General features: G+C 41.9%; 1 protein-coding gene across 2 annotated transcripts in view; it reads left to right on the forward strand.

Annotated features, from left to right (window-relative positions):
* The window catches only part of CACNB2 (calcium voltage-gated channel auxiliary subunit beta 2), a 255,787-nt gene that overhangs the window by 16,433 nt on the left and 220,308 nt on the right, over window positions 1–19,046 (forward strand). For both annotated transcript variants that reach the window (XM_063452511.1, XM_063452516.1), the window contains exon 2: window positions 8,845–8,937. In XM_063452511.1, the coding sequence (XP_063308581.1) occupies window positions 8,845–8,937 (93 nt within the window). The remainder of the gene's footprint in view (window positions 1–8,844; window positions 8,938–19,046) is intronic.

Here is a 19,046-nt window from a genome sequence, read left to right on the forward strand (position 1 = left end):
AGACAAAATAGCCCCTTCTTTTTTGAAATCAGAAATGAAGAAAAGAAAAACAGATTCTGAGAGAGGAAGAGAAGAGGAAACAACAGGAGAAAGGTAAGTTTCAGGTGACAGCGCCACTTTAAATGGACACAGTTAACACAATACCACTGTATTTTGTTTCCTCCTTTACAAAGATTAGGTTGACTTGTCCCCTCTTCCCTTCTACGGTGTATGTGAAAACCAGAAGTGGGGTTTATTCACAAAATGCAAAATTATAGGTAATGGAAATCTGAATGGTAAAATGTAGTAAAAAAAATAATTATTTAGAGAAATACTCCAAAACCAGCTATAGTGGTAGCTCACCTATTACTGCACAAATTTTGCCATTCAGAAATTGTTAAACTTTTGTGTTTAGTAAATAAACCCCAAATCTGTGTTGTCAAAAGGGTGATTAAATATGAATTGTTCCTATTTGCTCATGATACGACTCTCATCCTGATTATCTCCCAAAACTCTGCCATAGCAGGATTTAAATCACACCTAGAAATGTAGTTGTTTTGTATTCTGGGAATCATGTTCTCCTACATTTTGTGTGAAATACGTAAAAGAATTGTTCAATAAAAATACGTTGAAAAACATTATGTGGATGAAGATTAAGTCCACCTATGCGAAGAACCTTAACTTCTGTTGTCTAATCCGTTCAATAAAGCTCAATGACGTAATCTCCTGATTAAAAAGGCAATCCCTACACATAACCCGGAGGTCGGAGGGGGACTAACGCCCGCAGACCTGCACGCATACACCGACACGACTGGCTCAGCTTCCATCATTTACTGCAGGGGAACCGACTTAAGCCTTTGACGGATATCCTCGGAGACAAAACACCCACAGGCCTAGACAACTTCCATTACCTTTAAATACGTGCATACTATGCGACCTTCCCGAACAAACAGTGCCTACACAGAACCCCCACGCAGTTTGAAACACTCTGCACGACTCGGGCCCACCCTGAAAGGGGAGTCTCCATGCTATATGCAACTCTCCTTGACGGAGAAAACCTGACACACCCAAGATACATAACTAGATGGGAGAAAGAGACAGGGACCACGCTCACAGAACAGGAATGGGAAAAGATCTTTATATTGACACATAAATGCTCCATCAGCTCCAAAACTCCAGGAGACGAGCTTTAAGATCCTTACACACTGGTACAGAACCCCAGATATTCTGCACCGTATAGACGCAGAGATACCAGGAGAATAATGGAGATGCGGCGCCACTGAAGGCTCCTTTCTCCACATTTGGTGGAGCTGCCCCGGTATCGCCCCCTTTTGGACAACGATTAGAGAGTCCATCCAACAAATCACGGATTGCCCTGCCATTCCAGCCCCTCACCATGCTACTACACCACACAGACATGACCCTCTCAGCATACAAAAAATCCCTAATAAAACATCTACTGACAGCAGCCATCTCACTAGTCCCCACAAGGTGGAAACAAAGGGACGCGCCCACGCTCCGGCAGTGGTTGGACAAGGTGGGAGAACTATACAACATGGAATCACTTACGGCAGCACTGCATGACAGACAAGAGAAATGTACCCGCACCTGGACGCCCTGGCTGTGGTACCTCTTGGCGGGCAGGGCGGGGAGCCAGGGGCCACCGACTCACCCCCTCTTACCCTCCACCCCCCCCTCTTCCCACCCAACTGACCAGACGGACGGACCTACCACTGTCCGAGAACTGACCCTTCTGACAACCACCACATAAAGGTTAACACCCGTGACAACGGTCACGAGTTGGCCCCCGACACGGCGAACGTCGGACCCACATAACCGACGGGCCATACTTACCATATTTACCCTACTAAGATGCCACGCACTAATTACTCGCATTGGCCTCAGTAAAGGCGGCCACACATACGTCCTGCTCAAGCATGACCCACTAGGTCCACGACCAGGGCCGGCCTTAGGGGTGTGCGAGCTGTGCGGCCGCCATGGCGCCATGGAGCAGGGGGCGCCGTGCGGCCGCACAGCCGATTTAAAAAAAAAAAAAAAAAAACATTTTTTTTTTTAAATTTGCAGCGGGGGCGGAGCTTACCGTGCGGCGGGGGCGGAGCTAAAAGCGCCGGAAAACTGCTGCAGGGGAAGCAGGAAGGAGTCCCTGCTTCCCCACCAGTCACCAGGAGCTGCACTGCCTCCACAATTAACTCCACAGGTAACTGTGTGATTGTCATGTGAGTGTGACTCTCTGCCTATGTGTATGACTGTCTGCCTCTGTGTGTGTGTGTGTGTGTGTTACTGTCTGTGTGTGTGTGTGTATGACTGTCTGCCTCTGTGTGTCTGTGTGTATGACTGTCTGCCTCTGTGTGTGTGTCTGTGTGTATGACTGTCTGCCTCTGTGTGTATGACTATCTGCCTGTGTGTGTCTGTGTGTGTGTGTGTGTGTATGACTGTCTGCGTGTGTGTGTGTGTATAACTGTCTGCCTCTGTGTGTATTACTGTCTGCCTCTGTGTGTTTGTCTGTGTGTATTACTGTCTGCCTCTGTGTGTGTGACTATCTGCCTGTGTGTTTGTCTGTGTGTGTGTGTGTGTATGACTGTCTGCGTGTGTGTGTGTGTATGACTGTCTGCGTGTGTGTGTATATGACTGTCTGCCACTGTGTGTCTGTGTGTATTACTGTCTGCCACTGTGTGTCTGTGTGTATTACTGTATGCCTCTGTGTGTTTGTCTGTGTGTATTACTGTCTGCCTCTGTGTGTGTGACTGTGTATGACTGCCTCTGTGTGTATGACTGCCTCTGTGTGTATGACTGTCTGCCTCTGTGTGTATGACTGTCTGCCTGTGTGTGTCTGTGTGTGTCTGTGTGTATGACTGTCTGCGTGTGTGTGTGTGTGTGTATGACTGTCTGCCTGTGTGTGTGTGTGTGTATGACTGTCTGCTTGTGCGTGTGTGGATGTCTTCCTGTGTGTGTGTATGGCCGTCTGACTCTGTGTGTGTGTGTGTGTGTGTGTGTCACATACAACCAATACACGCATATCACACACTGTTAATATACCCATTACAAATATCACACATAGCATACATATCACACACAGTCATCACACGTACTATTACATACACAGACAACACAAACATAACAGCATACATGGATGACGGGGGGGGAGGGGGGCGCTGTGAAGATTTTTCGCACAGGGCGTCTAAATGCCTAAGGCCGGCCCTGTCCACGACGATTGACTGCAGACCGTGTGATCACATTGGTCCGTATTCCGGTGCCAGAGTATAACGACCCTATCACCGATACCCTACATTGCCACAACATGTACCTAGGGAGACAACGACTAACACCCAGGGTAACAGCGGACGAGTGAACTGGCCTTACATTCTGCCATTAATGTACTGACAACACCTAACGTAACCTAATGGCAGTACAATAGACCCACGCAACCTGATGTGTTGTGCATGCACTAATTCCATTATGTGTTACCGGTTAACTTTCTGTTTACCATACCTATTAATGCTTGATCGCTGTTTGATCTCACATAGCATAAAAGCTATTACTATGTATCCCATTCTGTTCATTAAATGTCAAATTGTACCAATAACAAAAGACAAAAATAAAGATTGTCAAAAAAAAAAAAAAAAAAAAAAAAGGCAATCCCGATTCTTTTTTTTAGTCCTGCAAAAACAATATCATATTTTGTCTCGCAGTTCTATAAATTTAATTTATTTTCATTTTTGGCCTTTCCATCGCAACAGGATACTGCAATAAAATTTTTCAAATGTGGGTGAATATTTGCACAAACATTAATAAGCCTTTTCAAATTCTTCTTACACTTACTCCAAACCAAACCTCTTTATCTTTCTGGTTTAATTCCATTTCAGAAGGAGTTTTTCATTCTATCTGCTATGACAAACATGATAGGGTTAGGATTTTTTTATGTCCTCTGGTAACCTGGGAGGCGTTAATTTAGAAGTCTCCTTATAAAGTCAGGCGGTAGACCTTTAGAGAAACAATTTTCCTCTCATTACTTTTATAATATATATATATATTTATTTATTATTATTATAATTTTTTTTATGCATTTGCCCAACTTACAAATATAGCCTTTATCAAAATTCACTACTGTATTTTGGAGAAAACGTAAACTCCTAGGTAAACTGGGTATTACATATTTTATATATATTTTTTCCCCCATAATTATCTTTTCCTGCCGGGCAGTTCTTTATTTATTTTTCTGGAAAAAAAATGACCATATAAATTTGTATCAATTTATTTTTATAGTTCAACTATACAACTTGTCACTTTCTCATCTTGCTATCTAAATATATATTGCCCTCTTTTTAAGATATATATTATCCACCATATACTTCCTATTAGCTTACTTCTTTTCCAAAATCCTGCTGTTTATGTAATAATAATAATTAATATTATTATTATTTGCAAAGTTCCAACAAATTCCGCAGCGCTGTACAATAAGTAGATTAGCAGACAAGTATTTGTAACAAGACGAGTTGATAACGAGTTCAGCTGACGGAAGTATTTTAGGGCTTAAATGCATGCCCCCTTTGACTTGTTTTGTAAAATCTCTGATTTACCTATACTGTAATAGAGTTGTGACAATTTTTTACTTTGATTGATGCCACAATGGGATGTGGTCCTTTTTTCATGGTTAACCTTTGCCTCTCTTGCTTTTCACCAATATTTTTTTTATTATTATTAGAAATATCAACATCACAGACCATGGAATCGTTGCTAAAGTCATACTGCCCTTTTAAATGAAAGCTACAGTTCCATCTTTCTCAATGACCTGGAAATTAAAAAAAAAAAACATTTGCTTAAAAACAGGACAAATGGTCACCATACTCTCTAAATTTGGAAAGTGCAATAAAACTACACACTCCATGTATCATTACAAGCTGTTCCTTTGTGTCCCTTATTTCCTGTTGTGTGTGTTGTGCCAGTCTGCTGCTAGGGGAATAAATAATCAAGAGAATTCGTGCAAATCAAAATTATCTATGCAAGCCCTTTCAGGAATATCGCATAAAACCCCCAATAACTTTAGATTCTGTTGACTTAACAGACAAATGTCTTGTAAACTTTAGATACATATATCCATTCTGAAATATATAATTTAAGCAAAGTGATTGCAGATAGAATAACATTTACAGCATACCTCCTAGATTTGGCGTGTTTTAAAGCGGGACGCTGGTGGGAGGGGCAAAATGGGGCAGGCTAGTGACATGATGCACTTTATTGTCACTGCCCAAAGGGACTGACCCCGCCAGAAAGGGGGAATGTCCACTCGCAGAATTCATAGGTCAGCCTACCAATCAAGTAGACTGGCTCACCAGGGCTGGCTTATGCATGGTGCACGGTTTCAGTGCTCTCTGCAGGGTCATAATACCCTAAGCGTTCACTCTCGGCCAATCAATGACTCCCCCTTCATATAACTGGCTTGAAAAGTTTTATAGACAGGGAATCAATGATTGGGTGAGAGCGCTAGCTGACGACCGCTGTCAGCCAATCAGCGGTGCCACTGTCCAATTCTTCCTTCTGGTTTTCCGATTTTGAGAAAACAGAAAGGCAGGCAGGGAGAATTACGGAGCTGAAACAAAGACTGTCAAGACTGTTTTAACCACTTAAGGTTAGCCAGCGCCTCCTGGCACCATACAATGTCATTTTGATGAAGTCGGCATGGTGCCCAGACTAGTCCTTTAAGATACTATACACTCTTGGGGTTTTCTCATTTTCCTTTTTTTAATTACATATAAGTGTCCACGTTTATCTTTGGGTGTATTACTGTATTTGCACTCTATTTTCTGTAGTTTCGACTATATGTTTATCTAGTTTAAGTATATATTGCGTGGAGAACAGGAGATTTTGTGCTGGCATGAGGTTTTTTTTTTTTCTGATTTATTGTTGAGTTGATAGTGCAATGCCAGTTTATACTTCTATAAATATTGCATAACATCACCAACCTGGATGAATTGAAGCCTTTTGTCCTCGAAGTCCCAAAATTGCCTTTCTTAATGATGCCTTCAAGATGAAAATAGCGCAGTGTTTCTCTGTAAGAAGCATTGGATTCAAGGATTTGTTTAGAGTAGCATTGGAATGTTGATTAATGGAAATAGTTGCAAATGTGCTCTATGAGAAGCATTTCATTGGACAAAAGCCATCAAGCTTGATGACTTCACAATAGGAGGATCTGATACAGGGAGGAACGGCCTGGGTGCTGGATTACAGATAAGTCTAAGTGCATTTTTAAAGGTTGTTTTTATTAAAAGGGTGTGCATATTAATTTAAATACTTTAACTCAACAGTTAAAGAAAATGTTTGGTTTGTTCAAATGCACTGCGACTTTAATTTTGAAAAATCTATTATGAACTTACTATTAGTTAAACAGACCCATAGTGAGCTTGTAAAATGTATGTAAGAATGTTATACAAAGTTCATTGTACAGATATTTGACCTCTCCAAAGGAGAAGTGCTTGTCTATCTAAGTTGTTTAGGCTGAACCAAAGCATACTATAGCAGTAAACTGGAAGAGGGATGTAATATATTACCCTGTAACTTATGGCAAATTCATTGACTAGCACTGGATATAAAAAGCTTGTACAAGTCTGTGCGTAACATGTTGATGTTGCCAAAGCAAATACAAGAGTTTGTAGCTACAGAGCTATTTCATCCTGTTTAGATTGTTGAAGTTCCAGTAGCTTCCAGATACCAGACTTTCATAGCCTGTAACATCTTACAAATCTTTAAATATCATTAGATTAATTAAACGATTCATCTACTCCTAGCTTCCTCTTGAAAAAGTAATTTTCACTTCATAGATGAGGAAATCTCTACAAAATGTTAATTAGATTGCATAATTTTGTTGTTAGTTTCCACGTTTTTGGGGGGCATGCATTTATTTTCAATGTTCTCTTTTAATTTATTCGCTTGTCATTAAGTTTTGGTCGCTTGACAAGAGTTTTCAAGTAGATCATGGAACAACTTATGTCTATTGTATTTGCTTTCATTCAAAGAGGATTATTTATTAAAGGAACACTATAAGGTTAGGAACACAAACATGTATTCCTGACCTCATAGAGTTAAACCCACCATTTAGGTGGATTCCCCCCCCCCCCCCAGCCCTCTTAAAAGGAATTAAAACTCACCTTATTTCCAGCCTCGCGCGGGTCGGCCGGCGCTGGCCCTGCCCCCGATCCGCAACCTTGATGGCATAATCTGAATTGCCGATTTTTAGCCAATCTGGGAAAGCATTGGATTGGCTAAAATCGGCAAAGAGACTAGATGGGGCAGGGCCAAACACTGTTTTGGCCAATCAGCACGTCTTTATAGAGATACCTTGAATCAATGCATCTCTATGAGGGAAATTCAGCGTCCCCATGCAGAGCGTGGAGACGCTGAACGTCAGTGCTGCTTACTGTGCCACTGTGAGGAGTGGCCGCTTGGAGGTGTCCCTAGGGGCAATGTAAACACTTCCTTTTCTCTGAAAAGACAGTGTTTGCATGAAAATGCCTGAAGGCAATGATTATACTAACCAGAACAACTACATTAAGCTGTAGATGTTGTGGTGACTATGGTGTCCCTTTAAAGTGAGCCTTTCGCATGACTCCAAAGAAAATTCCAAGTGAATTTCAAATTTAAGGCCAAGATAGCTAAATGAGAAGCATGGCTGACTTGGACAATTTTTGTACAGTGGGGCTGTTTTGGCTATAAATGTGACATTTGTTTCCAACAATTAGTGAATACTCTTGAATGTGTCAAAAGGTAGTGGAATGTTAGTAAAGGTGGAAACTTGAAATTGTCCTGGTCTGTATCAAAAAAGTATAAGTCTGATATGTATATGTAAGACTCAATAGCAGGTTCCTAAACAGATATTCTGCTATGTTATGCACAAAAGTGAATTTCAACATGTAGGCCACAATAGCCAACTTAGAAAAAATGTCCAAGTCTATTCTATTTTCAGTTTGACAATTTTTGCCTTCAATTTGAAATTCACTTTGAGTTTACTTCGAAGTTCCATCAATTCTCACTTTAGTGGCAGTGTTGCTTTAATTTGTCTCTGCGGTAATGTTCTCAACCTAGGGGTCTAAACTCAGGTGTTAAAAATTTAGCTTTTTGTACGTGGATCTCTGTAAATACACAGAAGAAGTGTGCCAGGTATGCCCAAGCACATCCCAAATACAGGATTGATTTTCATCTCTGCCCTTAATTTAAATCTCTACCTCTACGTTCATGAACAGTTTAACCCCAAAGTCCGTGTTCCAGCACCAGATCTCTCTGCCCCCTCTCTTGCTGAAAAGCTTTTAAATGGAAGATTATGGTTGCCGTTGGTAGGGGCACTTAAGATTGTCTGAGAGCGGCCAGCTACACTGAAAGCCAATCAGTGGCTCTCCATTAACTGAAACATTTTGGGGGGGAAAAACATATGTTTCTTTAAACTGAGACAATGGCCTCAATTAAATTTTTTTGCAGAAACTGTTCAAATGATTTAAGATTTTTGGATAAACTTTTGAAATATATATTTTTTCAAAATATTAAAATATCAAATATATGTCAGGTCTAAAAAAATATATATAAGAAAATATCAAAATATTAAAAATGTAAAATATTTTTCTAAATATTAAAACATTATAACAGATTATCCAAAACTATAAACTCATTTGAAATGCTTTTCCAAAAATATTGAATCGAGATCAATATTAGCTAAACTGTGACTAAATCTTAGTTGAAGATATTTTGCTTTTCATCAGCTATTTAGCCTCCGTTTTGCGATTTGCAATTCAGAGTTTAGTGAATAATACAGTGTAAGTGTTTAAATCAATATTAACAAACTCAAATTATGTTTTACAGAATTATGGGAAAGGAGCCAGAAGAAAAAACAGGTTTAAAGGTTCTGATGGCAGTACCTCCTCCGACACTACCTCAAACAGTTTTGTGCGACAGGTACTGTGAGTTTACACTTAACATTCTCTTGCTAACTGAACTTTGGAATCCTCTGAGCTTTTAAATATTCGTTTAGCCAATGACAAGTTTTACAGTCTGGGACAGTTATCTAACTGAGCTATGATGTTGTCTATGATGGTGTCAGTTTTGTGTGTGACATGAGGGTTCAAGGAGTGAAAGACTTCAAAATTTCCGTTATATGTTTCTACGTTTATAAAAAGATATTACAACTGTCATTGTTTTTTATTTGAGCTGTTGCTTTGCATTAATAGTAAACCCCGTGTGTCATACTGTATGTTTGATTTACTGTGTTAGTCCACGTTCAATTCTGGTCCAGTAAATTTTTCATTTTACGACAAATCTGTCTTTGATTTGTAGGCTACGGCTTGATATTGTTGGTTTTCTGCCATTGTATGCATCACTTTTCATGTTTCGATGTTAAAGGGACACTTTAGGCACCCAGACCACTTCAGCTCATTGAAGTGGTCTGGGTACCAACTCCCATCACCCTTAATCCTGCAAGTGTAATTATTGAAGTTTTTATAAACTGCAATAATTACCTTGCAGGGTTAAGTCCTCCTTTAGTGGCTGTATAGCAGACTATCGGCTTCTTAGACCACGTTTGGTAGTCTAACCGATGCTGGTTGTCCTTACGCTATGCACGAGGACCTCCAGCTATACCAGAATCCCCATAGGAAAGCATTGAATAATGCTTTCCTATGGGGAGGCCTAGTGCGAGCACGCGACCATTGCCACGCATGCACATTAAGTCTCCCCCGTCGGCTGATGTCGGCAGGGGAGGAGGGTGGGCGGCGCTTGACACAGTGCCGAAGGACATTGGCGCTGGATTCAGGTAAGTGTCTGAAAGGGTTTTAAACTCTTCAGCGACATGAGATGGGGGGAGGGAGGGAGGAGGGCACTGCAGGATTCTACAGTGTCAGGAAAACGGGTTTGTTTTTCTGGCACTAGAGAATCCCTTTAATATATATGGATTTATTCACTAAGGAGAAAGTCTAAGTAGTACCATTTAGGTCAAAATCTCTCTTTGGCCTTTATTGTGCAACCCAGTTTTCTCCAAACAATAACTAGTGAATAAATACAGTACCACTTATACTGATGTTTATGTTCTGTAATATTTTTGTGCAAATTGATCAAAATCCTACATGGTTTTTCATCAGTGTGTGAATTTCCCAGAATTCAAATTGAGTTTACAGTCAATTTTATGCCAAAATGCTGACTTGAAAACTTAGCTTATTTGAACTTTTTTTTCGGTTCGGTTGTTTTGGGCTAAAATTTGAAATTCACTTTAAATTCACTTTAATTGAATGATGATTCACAATTTAATAAATCCCCCTAAAACTTTATGCAGTAGGGTTTATTTGATTAAAACCAGGATGTTGTGATGTACCCTTTACTATTATTTGTTCTCCCGCATTCATTTGTCTTTAAAAAAAAAATTTCAGTCAAGTTGGCGCTCGGCCACGCTACAAGAAGTGACCGGCAGGAGAGGGGTGCTGTGTGCTTTCCTCCTGCCGGTCACCCGGACATTTGCGCCCCCGGGCTGGTGCGCCCTAGGGCGGCAGCTGGTGCGACCTAAGGCCGCCTTATGGGCGCGCCGGCACTGTCCATAGGTCACTGTTCTAACTTAAATCTGCACTAAGCTTCACTTAAAGTGGAAATATTTATAATCTGTGAATTGCAATTCTTTGTTTTCATTTATTAGATTTCTTTTAAAGGCCAATCTATGTTTCATGTGGTAGTTACAGGTATTTTGAGAAGGCGTTGAGTTTAATGTTTAAGCTGAACTGTTTAGTGAAGCCTTTAAAGGGACACTATAGTCATGAAAATAACAGTTTTGGTGTATAGATCATGCCTCTGAGTTTCATTGCTCATTTTGCTGCCATTTAGGAGTTAAATCATTTTTGTTTCTGTCTATGAGCATTAGCCACACAGCCTCCATGAAAACAAAATGGTTTCATTTTCAATCTGATGTGACGTTTTTATCTTCTCTGTTTGACCAAACATAGGAAGTTCCTGCAGGGACTAACAAGCTCTTAACAAGGTAGGAAATAAGACATTCAAAATTAAACACATTTTGCAATAAAGGAAGTGTAAACATTAGATGACTCTTTACAGGAAGTCATTGCCATCGTAACAGCCCCCGGCAAAGAAGTGCACCGGGGCCCTGCCTACACAACAACTCACGGGAATACAAATGTAAATTATCGATAAAATTAAGCTTATATTTATTGGTACCACCAAGAAATGCAATACATACATAGAGACTACTGAACACACTCACACAGACTGCTAAATACACACCCAGAGACTGCTCAATACACACAGACTGCTGAATACACACACAGAAACTGCTAAATATATATACACACACACACACACACAGACTGCTGAATACAGACTGCTGAATACACACACAGATTGCTGAATACACACAGACTGCTGAATACACACAGAATACTGTGAGGGGTGCAGTGTATGTGTTTGTGTATAAGGGTGCTGTGTTTATGAGGGGTGAAGTGTGTGTGTGTGTGTGAGGGGTGCTGTGTGTGTGTGTAATGGATGCTGTGTGTGTGTGTGTGAGTGACGGGTGTTGTGTGTGAGAGGTGCTGTATGTGAGAGAGGTGCTGTGTGTGTGAGAGGTGCTGTAAGTTAGAAGTGCTGTAAGTGAGGGGTGCTGTGTGTGAGAAGTGCTGTGTGTGACGAGGTGCTGTGTGTGTGAAGGGTGCTATGTGTGAGGGGTGCTGTTTGTGTTGGTGGTGCTTTGTGTGAAGTGTTCTGTGTGTGTGTGTACGAGGGGTGCTGTGTGTTTGAAAGGTGCTGTGTGTGAGGGGTGCTGTGTGTGTGAGAGGTGCTGTGTGTGTGAAAGAGGTGCAGTGTGTATGTGTGTGTGATGCAGAGTGTGAGGGGTGCATGGAGCAAATCTTTTCTTGTTGTTTTAAACAAAATAATTCATGTACATTATTAACATCTTTATGTCTCCCCACAACCTTTCTTCTTACCTTTGGTGAAGGAGGGGGGGGACACCGGTGGTTGTGATCTATAGCCTGCAGCTCCTCTGGCTATGCCTGTGGGGAGAGGTGGCCTTGCAGGAAGTGTTTTGAAAGGTTGTGTATGTCAGGAGGTGTGACTAGGGCTGTATAAACAAAGTGATTTAACTCCTATATTGCAGAGAATTGAAAAGTGAGACTGCAGGGGCACGATCTATACACCAAAACTGCTTTATTAAAGCGGCACTGTCATGGCCGAATCCCGTTTTTTTTAACCCCCCCTCCCGCCTCCACTACATCCAATTGACCCCCTAGTCACCCCCAAATGCCCCTAAGCCCCCCATATTACCTATTTTTAATCTTTATTTTCTGCCCCGATCTTAATTCAGGGCGCTGCCATCTTTGTGTGGGTAGGTGAAGTCCCTGTGGGACACGTCATCTGCCCACACTAGATAGCACTGAGATTCCCGCACATGCCCAGTGAAACACCTGGACATGCGAACGGGAATTTCATCTATTCATTCATTCATCAGAAAGACGAATGAATAGAAAAATCAGACGAACAAACAAATACCGAATATCAGTGTTCGTTTGTTCGTTCAGTTTATTACAAGGAGGGAGCTACCTGCGCGCAGCTCCCTCCTTGTAATATGTAAAGATAGAAGCGGCAGGGAGCAGAGCTCCCCACCACTTCCTAAGCCCCCCATGTCCTTCCCCCTCACTCTATGGGGGTCAATTTGAGGTGGGGGCCATAAATCACAATGGTTGGGGGGACCTACTGTCCTCCCCACCAGCCCCCACCCTTGAGCGTTGGGTGGGGGCCATAAAAATAATGAGGGGGGGAACCTACTGTTCTCCCCCCTGGCCCCCAACCCTGGGCGGCGGGTGGGGGCCCTAAAACAAACCCCCCCAATCAAGGTGACTAGGGGTCCCCAAGCCCTTACTCACCCACCCCCACCCACCCCCACCACAAAAAAAAGTTACCCCCTACCTACCCCCCTCACCCTAAAAAATAGTGAGGGGGGAATAAAATAACTAACCTGTAAAGAAAAATTCAACTTACCATTTGACGTCTTTTTTTTTCTAAAATCTTAATTTTTCAGCCATAAAAAAGGCCAAATAAAAAATCATACCCGTCGAACTTAAAATTGAATATAAAACACGAGTGCAAAAAAAAAAATCCTGACGAAAAAGAAAAAACCTGACGCAAAAAAAAATAATCCATCTTCACCCATGGAGGGCTCTGCGCAGACTGAGCTCTGCAGGGCGGGGGAAGGCTTATAAAGCCTTCCCCCGCCCTGCAATTAGGCTAAGAACACTGATTGGCTGGTTTAAGCCAATCAGAGTGCTCTTTGTCATTTGACACAGCGTGGGAAAATTCCAAAGAACTTTCCCACGCTGTGTAAAATTACACAGAGCACTGTGATTGGATGGATTTCAAGCCACCCAATCAGAGTGCTCTGTGTCATTTTACACAGCGTGGGAAAGTTCTTTGGAATTTTCCCACGCTGTGTCAAATGAAAAAAGCACTCTGATTGGTGGGCTTGGAATCTAACCGATCACAGTGCTCTGTGTCATTTTACACAGCGTGGGAAAGTTCTTTGGGATTTTCCCACGCTGTGTAAAATGACACAGAGCACTGTGATTGGATGTATATCAAACCACCAAATCAGAGTGCTCTGTGTCATTTTACACAGCGTGGGAAAGTTCTTTGGAATTTTCCCATGCTGTGTAAAATGACAAAGAGCACTCTGATTGGCTTAAACCAGCCAATCAGAGTGTTCTTAGCCTAATTGCAGGTTGGGGCTAGGCTTTATAAGCCTTCCCCCGCCCTGCAGAGCTCAGTCTGCGCGGAGCCCTCCATGGGTGAAGATGGATTCATTTTTTTTGCGTCAGGTTTTTTCTTTTATTTTAAATTCGACGGGTATGATGGCTTTTTATTTGGCCTTTTTTGGGGCTGAAAAATGAAGATTTCAGAAAAAAGAAGACGTCAAATGGTAAGTTGAATTTTTCTTTACAGGTTAGTTATTTTATTCCCCCCTCACTATTTTTAGGGTGAGGGGGGTAGGTAGGGCATAGTTTTATTTGGGTGGGGGGGGGTGACTAGGGGCTTGGGACCCCTAGTCACCTTGATTGGGGGGTGGGATTTTTATTTAGGGCCCCCACCCACCGCTCAGGGGTGGGGGCCAGGGAGGGAGGACAGTAGGTCCCCCCCCACCATTCTTATATAGGGCCCCCACCCACCGCTCAGGGGTGGGGGCCGGGGGGCAGCCCATTGTAATTTATGGCCCCCACCCGTCGTACTGGGGTGGGGCCAATAATTTTTTTTTTTTATTTTTTTTTACAGTGAGCAGCCACAGGCTGCTCACTGCTTACTAGACATGCCCCTACCCTCGGTATAATCTTTACTTAGTATTAGTAAATGTGTCTGAAAGACCAATTTAGGTCTTTCAGCCTTTTAGTAGATAGCTCCCTAATACCGTGGGAATTAGGGAGTTATCTACTAAGCGGCTGCAAGATGCAGCCACAGCAATGAATAGGTTCGGAGTTTCATTCATTAGAATGAAATTCCGATCCGAACAAAGTCCGGAATTGTGTTCTAACACGAATGGAGAAACTGTTAGAACGCAATTCGGCAGTATTGCTGGCATTCTGTCTAAGTGACAGGAAGCATCGTGGGAACAGGGAGGAAAGCTAAGGATCATGGGAAAATTGCTGTGACCACCGGAAACGAAGCACACTTTGCTCCTCCGCTGGTCAGCGCTGGTCACTGCGTAGGAAACCTCCAGAAGAGAAATAGTCCCTACTTTTTCTTAAGTTTTAAAGAAAACTATAGCAGATAGGAAGAAAAGAAGAACAGATCCTGAGAGAGGTAGATAAGAGGAATTGATTGGGGAAAGTTAGTTCGGCATGACAGTGCCGCTTTTGGTAACTGTACGGTCCATTTAAGTATGATTTTGTAAATTTGCTTCGCTGTTATAGTAAAGATTGCTTTCTGATAAGTTATGTAAACTAAAGTAGAACTGGTCAAAAAACTAAATGTGTCAATTTGCCCTCCCATATGTGAAACCCTGTTGAAAGCTGAAACTCCCTGGAGAAGTTCAGAATTTGACAAAAAAAATGATATGGAAAAGCACTTCAGGCAAAGGAGTCAAAGGAGAGTAGGAGCAGACATTATCTATAGAGTATAATGAAGGGTCCTATAATTAATCCATGGACTCTCTGAGAATGTCTCTGAGGAAGTACCCCTGAGGCACAAAATGCATTGGCATCCTCTGCAAAGTGCCCCCTCTGTTCTCTGCACCTAGTCTTTGACTGTGTGGCATAGGCGTGCGCACGGGGTGTGCCGGGTGTGCCTGGGCACACCCTAATCCCCGCGGCACGCCTATGGAGGGAGACCGGCAGGGGAGATCTCAGGATCTCCCCTGCCGGCTCATGTAGAGCCGGCGCTATCCGAGCGCCGGCTCTGCTCTCAGCCTCCCCTCACTGGCTCACAGGCAGGGAGGGAGGCAGGAGAGGACCCGGGGAGCTATTGCCAGCAGCTCCGCCGGGTTCCTCTCGCGAGATCTGAGCGTTGCCGCGGCAACGCTCAGATCTCGTGTGAGTGAACTCTAGCCCTGCGGGGCTAGAGTTCACTCTCCTCTGGACCACCAGGGATGGATGGCAGCAGCAGCAGGATCCCCCCTCCCAGGCATAAGGTAAGAAGGGAGGGGGATAACTGATCTGCCCCCACCTCCACTGGACCACCAGGGACAAGGAACAAGAATCCCCCCCTCCCCACATAAGTAAGAAGGGAGGGGGGATATTAAGTATCCCTCCACCCCCCACAACCTCCACCCCCCACAATCACCCACACACATACACACATACACACATACACAGCACACACACACACATACACAGCACACACATACACAGCACACACACACACATACACAGCACCCACAGACATACGCAGCACCCACAGACATACACAGCACCCACAGACATACACAGCACCCACACACAGCACCCACAGACATACACAGCACCCACACACATACACAGCACCCACACACATACACAGCACCCACACACATACACAGCACACCCACAGACATACACAGCACACCCACAGACATACACAGCACACCCACAGACATACACAGCACACCCACAGACATACACAGCACACCCACAGACATACACAGCACACCCACAGACATACACAGCACACCCACAGACATACACAGCACCCACAGTCATACACAGCACCCACAGACATACACAGCACCCACAGACATACAGCACCTACACACATACAGCACCCACAGACACACAGCACCCACAGACATACAGCACCCACACACATACAGCACCCACACACACATACAGCACCCACACACACAGCACCCTCACAAACACAAACAGGACCCTAACAAACACACACACACAAAACACTACCAGTACCCTCACACACAAACAGCACCCTGACACACAGTACATTTACAGCACCCTCACAAGTGCACACACACACACAAACAGCACCCTGACACACAGTACATTCACAGCACCCTCACAAGCACGCACACACAAACACCCTCACCCACATAGTACACTACCAGCACACACACATCACACTAACAGCACCCTCACACAGCACACACACAGCTTTGTGTGTGTGTGTATATATGTATATATATATATATATATATATATATATATATATATATATATACATACACGCCGCGTGTGCTTGTGCTTGAGGGTGCACACCCTAATGCAATAGGCTGCGCACGCCTATGCTGTGTGGATTTTATTATTAATATACACTCCATGTCTAAATCGACCAGGTATTTTGGTCCATTTAGGATTTGGCAGTTCTGGATGCAAATTAGTATTTTAGCTACAGATCTTGCTTCCAACGCCTTCATCTCAACAATATAGAGCATTTTTATTTTTCTCTTTCTATCTAACAGCTACCTCCAGTTTGATAAATCACCCCAGGGAGAAAAAAATACATTTGACATTTAAATAACAATTTAATGTAGAATATTATACATCCGGATACACAAGGGTTATGTAGAAAGAGCAACAAAGGGGCAAAGTACTAAACATAGAACATTCCTTTGGTTTTTCATGGTAATTGCTACACTTGTAGAACTTTGCCCCTAGATTTACTCTTTTTTTACATAACCCTCGGTGTGTCTGATGAGGAAAAATAATATATTTCCACCGACAAAAATGACTGTCCACATCCCAGTATTATAAATAGCTCTAGAAGTTTGAAGGCAATTGGTATTTTGCCATCGTGTCTCTGGACTTCCCTGATGTCGATTCTAAACTACATTAAATTGTATACACTAGAGAAAAGGAAAATAAATCAGAGATGGGATTTCTATTTTAGGAACATCATTTCATTTTGTTTTTTAACATCTCAATTAAATGTATCTCTCTTTCCCATGTTTTTACACGGGGTTAGCCTGTATGCCTGCATTGAGAATTTTAAGTAGATAAACAGAGCCCTAAATATAGTTAGGTATATTCATGTATTTGAGTATTTTACTTCGGATTCTCTCTCTCTCTCTCTCTCTCTCTCTCTCTCTCTCTCTCTCTCTCTCTCTCTCTCTCTCTCTCTCTCTCTCTCTCTCTCTCTCTCTCTCTCTCTCTCTCTCTCTCTCTCTCTCTCTCTCTCTCTCTCTCTCTCTCTCTCTCTCTCTCTCTCTTTCTCTCTCTTTCTCCCTCTTTCCCTCTCCTTCAATGTGAAACTGAGGAAATTGTCTCTTGTCATATTGAAAAATCACCAGCCTAAACTAAAATCAAATGCAATGCCCTTGTAGATTTTTATCTCTGGTAAAGAGATCTGCAGCGTTTGTATGCTGTTTTAAGTATACTTTTAATGAAAAAATGCATAATTCATTTGCATTTAAATTTTTATTTCAAAAATAATAATTTTTTATTGCGCAGTGTAATTTCCCATTCAACTTTTCCTTTGACATTTATTATTTAAACACCAAACTGTGTTGATGTAATACGTGTCTTGCAAAATTTGGGGCAAAAAAACAAAGTCTGAAAATATATTCGCTTTGTATATTTTAATCTACATTTTTCAAGCTTGTTCACAACTCAACAGAACTTGCTGTTTAGTGGAGATTCCTCTTCGTTTTTAATGTGTTTATGAAATTACACTGGCACTGGGTCGGTAATGCAATACACAGATTTTTACATTTTCCATTTAATAATTTAATAATGCTTTCTGTTTCCTGCTACTCAAACAGAAAGCTCTGATTCGCATCATAAGATCCATTATTACATATTAGAAACTAACATTTGCTGGCAATTAGATTCCATTAGCTATTGATTCAGCCGAATAAATATGTATTTTTAATGGGATAATAACAGTCTGTATTTTAATGAATTCTGCTGAAACATATTTTCAAACCTCCTGGTGTCAGTACTCGGCATATATGTTTGTTTCTTATGATTTGAAAATGTTTGCATATTATGTGCACTTCATATATATTTTATTTGGAAATATATTTTCTAATTACTTGGGATACTCGTAGTTTTCAGGACTATTAAATGTAGATATCTGATTTGAACAAAATTAAAAGAAAACTGTTACCAGGGTTTTATTATTATAAAAGAAAGGTTACATGTACAATGGTCTCTGAGTCTACTTTTTAAGAAGCATACATAAAATTAATTACCATATTCCAATGAATCTCATGACTTATCCTGGCCCCATGGATATGGACATCTTTAACCCCTTAAGGACCAAACTTCTGGAATAAAAGGGAATCATGACATGTCACAAGTGTCATGTGTCCTTAAGGGGTTAAACCTCTTTGGTTCTTTAATTCTGGGAGGGAGTTACGTTTAATTTAGGTGTTTTTACACCTAAATTATTGAGTTATTGACTTAAAGGGACACTATAGTCACCTGAACAACTACAGCTTATTGTAGTTGTTCTGTTTTCTATAGCCTGTCCCTGCAGGCATTTTTATGTAAATACTGTCTTTTTTAGAGAAAAAGCAGTGTTTATATTACAGCTTAGGAGCACCTCTAGTTACCACTTCTCAGATGGCCACTAGAGGTGCTTTCTGGGACAGTGTGCATGGA

This window comes from Pelobates fuscus, chromosome 4 (genome assembly GCF_036172605.1).
Source record: "Pelobates fuscus isolate aPelFus1 chromosome 4, aPelFus1.pri, whole genome shotgun sequence".
In the NCBI taxonomy this organism is placed as follows: domain Eukaryota; kingdom Metazoa; phylum Chordata; class Amphibia; order Anura; family Pelobatidae; genus Pelobates; species Pelobates fuscus.